The 7,500-nt window shown below is 39.6% G+C and overlaps 2 protein-coding genes across 2 annotated transcripts in view; both read left to right on the forward strand.

Moving 5' to 3' along the window:
• LOC138037206 (neuropeptide SIFamide receptor-like) overlaps nucleotides 1-7,500 on the forward strand; it is a 159,499-nt gene that overhangs the window by 18,645 nt on the left and 133,354 nt on the right. The window lies entirely within an intron of this gene.
• The window catches only part of LOC138052735 (neuropeptide SIFamide receptor-like), a 24,157-nt gene that overhangs the window by 3,431 nt on the left and 13,226 nt on the right, over nucleotides 1-7,500 (forward strand). Inside the window, exon 2 of the mRNA XM_068899299.1 lies at nucleotides 353-412. Coding sequence (XP_068755400.1) covers nucleotides 379-412 — 34 coding nt within the window. The 5' untranslated portion in view covers nucleotides 353-378. The remainder of the gene's footprint in view (nucleotides 1-352; nucleotides 413-7,500) is intronic.

Genomic DNA, 7,500 nt, shown 5'->3' on the forward strand with positions numbered 1-7,500 from the left:
ACGTTGACGGAAAACCTCACGTTTTTCCCTCACCGGCCTCTAAACACTGCGGAAGATCCGGATATTTTGTACACATTGGAAAGGAATCCAAATCGAATCCAGATCTTCAACAGAATTTACAAATCGCGCTTCCCGCTTTTGCTTACATTTGGTTAAACCGAGCTAAGGACCGACGTGGATACTAACATAGAAAAGTAGCTAGATAGGCAAAACAGCGACAACCTCGACACCTTTCTGGGCGAACTGAAACTGAACAGTCACATAGAAGGGCATATGCACTTACAAGTTTCCCTTAACTTAATCTCATCGCTACAAGATTTGTAGAAAAAATTCGTCCTCATTGTCTCAACAGTCAAGACCAGATTCCCTGAGGCTAAAATGAACGGCCCCAGCAACGGCACAGAAACAAACGGTAAGCAAATCAAAGCGGCTTTGTTGTTTCCCGACGGTGTTGAGCAGGGTAGCTCATTGTGTTTGATATTCTAATTTTCCCCGTAAGACTCAGATTCGGAGGCAGAAACATGGATTCCTTTATACCATGGACCCCCCGTTATACCTCAGTCCTTTAAAGACACTATATCCGCACCATATTCCCCATCTGGCAACTAATTTCCATCCATAGCGTTGAAAAAAGACAAAGATGAGATTTTAAATCTTAGCTAGTTAATTACATCAATTTACATACCTTTTTCCGCTTAAAAAAATTCGTAGAACTTCCGAAACGATATTTACATTCTGGCTCAAAATCCATTTCTGGCAGCGTTCGATGAGATAACTCAGTTCCTTGTCAGTGTTCGTAATCGATCTTAAGTCATTTCTCAATTGTTCATGGTGTCCTCCAAGGAAGTCAAAAACAATATTGAATTGATATACGCTTGTACTTTTGTACTCTCTTTTAATGCCTGAGCGCAGTTGTATGTATTTTGTTTGTTTTTCTTTGAATCGATCCGCAATTTTGTCTTCTTGGCAGACTGTGCCTTCAAACAGAGTCCAGATGTTGGTTTCTTTATCATGTGCAATCACGTCAGGCTTATTGGCTCCATTTTCTGGTGGCTTCTCAAGGATAGAGGGCACATTCCGACATATCTTTGCCTTCTATTATTATTATTATTATTATTATTATTATTATTATTATTATTATTATTATTATTATTATTATTATTATTATTATTATTATTATTATTGTCACTTGTAATCCTTGGCTTGTAAGTTTAGTCTCAGAAGCATCGGGTCCAACCCATAGGCCTTAGGTACCAAAGAGTTCACTTCGTTAACAGAACCTTTCTAAAGATGCGAGCTGATCCCAGAAGAGTGATTTTTTGGAGCTCATCAATGCTGACTGTGCCTGGAATCTTGTCAACGTACTTTTCCAGTCCTTTCTTAATGACCCCAAGTGCACCAATGACAACTGGTATCGTCTCTCTTCCCATTTTCCACATTCTGGCGGTCTCAATCTCTAAGTCTTTATACTTTATCTGATATATAGATTTAGCCAAGCCTAAAAGCGGCGCTCCCGGGTTGTTTATTCTTACCGGCTGGAGGATTAGTGACACTACAGGGCATTGGAACTGTCCGCCTTTTGGTTTTCCCGGAAATTGCATCATTATGTCATTTTCTTCGCTGCCTAACCCGTGAACTCCGCGGTTAATTTCACCTGAAAAACCGACTGATCGTATGAATCACGAAGGGATGAGTGTGATATCGGTTTTTCCAGCGAAATCTACTGTCGAATTCACTAGTTAGGCAATTAATTGTTCTTGAATCGCAAGAGTTTGAAAGGAAGACAAGCAAATCCTCAGCAAGTGAACGGAAAAGGAAAGAAGCCATTTCAGAGTCAACTGTCAAAAGCCAGGGAATAAGAATCACGCTAAAATTAGAAATCACAGACGTACTATAGCTCGTGATGTGACAGATCGTACTTTATTTATTCCACTTTATCTCTGAAAACGAGATCATGTACATTTTGATGTACTTCATTGAAACACGCCAGCTTGGCTTAGAACCAGAATCGGCTAGAAAGGACAAACGTCAAACAAGATCTCCAACAAATTACCTGTACGTGCTCTAAACAAACTTCTGAAAATTTGGTTTTATCAACGGAGTTGATAATGTAAATTAGCCACCGTACAGAGATGCTATAAGCTGACGTTTCGAGCGTTAGCCCTTCGTCAGAGCGAGTCGAGGGATTATGGGTTACGTGTAGTAGGAGCTACGCTATTGGTGGTAACATGGCAACGTGAAAAATAGGACTATATTAGTTAAATGAAAAGCGTTCGTTAATACCGTGAGGATTAAGGGTGCCGATTTGAAAGATGAATTTTTGTTCCAGATTCTTGCGGCTTTCCGTCGTACCTAGATGTAGGGAAAGGCCGCAGATAGCCATGTGTTTTTTGGAGTGGTTAGGCAGATTAAAATGGCGAGCGACTGGCTTTGATGCATCTTTGTCATTCTTCTCAACATCGCGAAGGTGTTCGCGGAATCGGTCACCTAATCGTCTACCTGTCTCACCAATGTATAATTTATTGCATAACGTACAGGTTATGCAATAAATGACATTTGCGGAGGTACATGTGAAACGATCGGTGATCTTAACAGATCGCTTAGGTCCCGATATCTTGCTAGTGTTAACAATAAAAAGACAAGTTTTGCATCGTGAGCGCGCGCATTTGAAAGTGCCGGGTTGCTCGTTAGTTTTGAGCGCGCTTCTAACTAAAAAGTTGCCTACGTTTTTGTCGCGTTTGAATGAAATAAGTGGAGGTTGCGAAAAGATTCTACCAGTCTCGGGATCATTTTGGAGTAATGTAAAATTACTAAGAACGATGCTTTCGACTGCGTGATTATGAGGATGGAAAGTGAGGGTGAATGGAATTCTGTCATTCTTATCTTTTTGTGACGTTTGTAGTGATGACTGTCGATCAAATTGTTGGGCGCGATGATGGCCCGCTTTGACCACAGAGACAGGATAGCCACGTTTTTCGAAGAACTGGCACATCTCCTCTGATTTACTGGAAAAATCGGAGTCATCACTACATAGACGTCGAAGTCTAAGAAATTGAGAATAAGGAATTGAGTTCTTGACATGTGATGGATGTGACGATGAATACAATAAATAACTGTGTGAATCAGTAGGTTTGTAGTGCACACTAGTACATAGCACGTTGCCTCTAATAGAAACTTGGATATCTAGGAAAGCCAATGAAGTTTCCGAAATTTCCCAGGTATATTTAAGAGCCGGATGAAAAGAGTTGACGGACGTTATAAATTGATCAAGTTCTTCTCTGCTGGATGAAATAGCGCCGATGCAGTCGTCGATGTAACGGCCGTAGAGTTCAGGTTTGGGGCCGTTGTACTGATTAAAAAATTGGTGTTCAAGATATCCTACAAAAAGATTGGCATAGCTAGGTCCCATTCTTGTGCCTATCGCTACACCATTAATTTGTTTGCAATAGTTGCCGGCGAATGAAAAACAGTTAAGCGTTAAAACTAGTTCGGGAAGGCGGAGGAGCGTTTCCGAGCTAGGTTCTTTGACAGTGCGTTGATCGAAAAAGTGTTTAAGTGCTTGAAGACCTTCGCTATTAGGAATGACTGTGTATAGAGATGTAATGTCCATGGTGAAAATAAGTTTGTCTTGGCCGGAGAAATTGAAATCGCGGAAAATTTGTAGTGCGTGTGTACTGTCTTTAATGTATGACGGCAAAGATTTGACGATAGGCGTCATAATCCTGTCTAAGTAGCTAGAAATGAGTTCGGTGGGGCAACTACAGGCAGAAACGATAGGGCGACCTGGGTTGTTGGGTTTGTGAATTTTAGGCAAGAAATAAATGCACGAAGTTCTGGGGGTGTTGATGATGAGATTAGTGGCAGTGTCCGGTAATTCTTGATTAACTATAAGATTTTGAATGGTGTCTTTGACAAGTTTTTGATTTTTGGAAGTGAGATCTTTGGGGATTTTGGCATAAAACGAGGTATCCGAAAGTTGCCGCAAAGCTTCTTTTCGGTAAAGGTCGGACCGCCAAACAACTACCGCGCCGCCTTTGTCGGCCGATTTGACAACTATGTCGTTGCGTTTACTAAGATTTTTAAGCGCCGCCCACTCTTCCGAGGAAAGGTTGGAAAATTTAGTGTTGCGATTGAATTTAAGTTTGTGAATGTCGTGACGGCATTTTTTGGTGTAAAAATCTAAAGAGGCAAATTGTCCCTCTGGGGTAGTCCATTTGGATTTGCGAACTAGAAGTGTTTCAAAAATATCTTTATTGGAAGTGTCCGAATCATCCTCTTTGTCGTGAAAAAAAGCTTTTAACTGAACGCGGCGAAGGAATTTTTCGACATCTTGCTTAATAGAAAATTCGTTAGTGCGTTTGGTAATAGGGACAAAGTTTAGGCCCTTACTGAGAACAGATTTCTCTGAGTCAGTAAGCGGAATATATAATAATACCGGAATATATAATATACCGTTATTACAATTCTAGAAAATCTTGACTCAGAGAAATCTGTTCTCAGTAAGGGCCTGAATTTTGTCCCTATTACCAAACGCACCAACGAATTTTCTATTAAGCAAGATGTCGAAAAATTCCTTCGCCGCGTTCAGTTAAAAGCTTTTTTTCACGACAAAGAGGATGATTCGGACACTTCCAATAAAGATATTTTTGAAACACTTCTAGTTCGCAAATCCAAATGGACTACCCCAGAGGGACAATTTGCCTCTTTAGATTTTTTCACCAAAAAATGCCGTCACGACATTCACAAACTTAAATTCAATCGCAACACTAAATTTTCCAACCTTTCCTCGGAAGAGTGGGCGGCGCTTAAAAATCTTAGTAAACGCAACGACATAGTTGTCAAATCGGCCGACAAAGGCGGCGCGGTAGTTGTTTGGCGGTCCGACCTTTACCAAAAAGAAGCTTTGCGGCAACTTTCGGATACCTCGTTTTATGCCAAAATCCCCAAAGATCTCACTTCCAAAAATCAAAAACTTGTCAAAGACACCATTCAAAATCTTATAGTTAATCAAGAATTACCGGACACTGCCACTAATCTCATCATCAACACCCCCAGAACTTCGTGCATTTATTTCTTGCCTAAAATTCACAAACCCAACAACCCAGGTCGCCCTATCGTTTCTGCCTGTAGTTGCCCCACCGAACTCATTTCTAGCTACTTAGACAGGATTATGACGCCTATCGTCAAATCTTTGCCGTCATACATTAAAGACAGTACACACGCACTACAAATTTTCCGCGATTTCAATTTCTCCGGCCAAGACAAACTTATTTTCACCATGGACATTACATCTCTATACACAGTCATTCCTAATAGCGAAGGTCTTCAAGCACTTAAACACTTTTTCGATCAACGCACTGTCAAAGAACCTAGCTCGGAAACGCTCCTCCGCCTTGCCGAACTACAATCGTGGTCAAAAGTTGTTGGGAAGGTTGCGGGCATCAGCTCACTTCACACCTAATTCGATTTTTCTAACTATTGCCTGAAGTATTTGGGAAATACCATGCTCTTGTGGCCCCCCTCCCCCATATTCAATGTTGGAGTTCTTCAAGTAAGAAAAGTCACCATTTTTTTTCCCTGGAAAATCCAACATTGAAAAGGGGGAGGGGGGTATCTGTAAAATGAGGTTACCTTCCCAACACTTTTGTCCATGATTGTAGTTACAGTGTCAAATGGAGTATTGCCTCCTGGATTAGCTCTAAACTTGAGCCCGTGAAATGGTTACGTGTACTGGTCACATTGGCATACATGAAGGGGCGGACGGACGTACGGACGTACGGACGGACCTACTACGTACGTACGTATGTACGTACGGACGTTCATGGCCTCATGGCTATAAAACCAAATGTTCTCACATCGATGGGTTACCATATTTTCTTAACTATGGTGCTCCGCGCGCACGCCTTCGTCATCATCATCATCATTATCATTATCATTATCATTATCATTATTATTATTATTATTATTATTATTATTATTATTATTATTATTACTACTACTACTCGTAATAGGTATTGCTAAGTGCCAACGAGACAGTCAACATAATACATATTTTAAAATATAAAACAATATTTTTGATTCAATTTAATATATAGTTTGCAGATTTGTGTCAGAGTTCCAAAATACCAACCAGTAGTTTTAATTTTTTTATTCCAAAGTACTGCAACTCAACTTATCTAGTTACCTTTTACACAAGAATAGAAATTGCAAACTTTGTATCTCGAACAAAAAATATAAATGTAACGTGTTTTGCAATAATATTGAAATAAATGCTGAAATTCTTGAACGGCCGTAATTTTAACAGGAATATACAATAAATAAGTTAAATAAAATCAGTGCCATGTAAAAAATCGCCAAAGTGTTTTCAGACTTTTCGATGTGAAACAGGAAATGGGAAATCAAACTCTCTCGCACATGAAAGTTGTTTCACTTGTAGAATTTTTATTTTGCATGATACAGCCGTGAATTATAAGTCAGATTGATCTTTGAATTGTGTACTTTGCAGACAACATATTTTCTTTGGAAAGTAAATTAAATTGTTCACAACTCAATCGTTACAAAACGAAAAACCAACTGCTCTACTCGCGGGCCGAGGACCGAAATTGACAAAAGCGGCCGATAAGAACACGTACGCCGGTTAGGTTTGAGCTCGTTCACTTAATATAGAACAAGCTGGTTCGAAATAAATATTAAAGAACACTCAAAGCAAGTGTACACAACACAATGATTAGGGAAATGGGAAAAAATGAGTTTTCACTTACTTCCAAACACAGCATCATAAATAGTCGCTTTCCTCATGCACGTTTGTCTAATGACAGCACACATCAAAACACGCATTGGTTCCTGAAGTCACATGATAAGCGACCTTTCTTCCCTTACCTTATATTACATTTTATCTGGAGCGCTCGGGATTTTTTCTGCATACACAACAATCTCGCGCTTCGGCTCTATAAGGCTGCCGTCTCGTCAGCCTTGCGTCCTCGCTAGGCTGGCTCGTTGGCAATTATTATTATTATTATTATTATTATTATTATTATTATTATTATTATTATTATTATTATTATTATTATTATTATTATTATTATCTTGTTTTCGCACATTGGATTTGCAATCGAACTTCAGTACTCCAGGAAGCTCTTGGTATGTAGATACGATCGACATTACTCTTTGGATGGAGACCATTATGCATGTTAAGTAATTCTGGTCTTTCTATCTAGAACTTGTAACTCTGACTTTCTCCAATCCAGGAATGCAGCAGAATATCTCAGGAGAGGAATAGCCCACGTGTTAATAGCTTCGACAAGGTTACCCCCATTAAGTTTCGTTTCTAAAATCTTCCGTACCCTCCTTTTATATTCTTTGGTTATTGTTTCTTTCATCTCCTCATGCTTAATCCTGTCAGCTTCTAATATGCCCACATACTTGTAACTATCACCGTCTTTCAGTCCTTGTATGGTTTTGTAGTTTGGTAATTTCATACCTTCTGATTTAACAACTTTT

This window comes from Montipora capricornis, chromosome 1 (genome assembly GCF_036669925.1).
Source record: "Montipora capricornis isolate CH-2021 chromosome 1, ASM3666992v2, whole genome shotgun sequence".
In the NCBI taxonomy this organism is placed as follows: Eukaryota; Metazoa; Cnidaria; class Anthozoa; order Scleractinia; family Acroporidae; genus Montipora; species Montipora capricornis.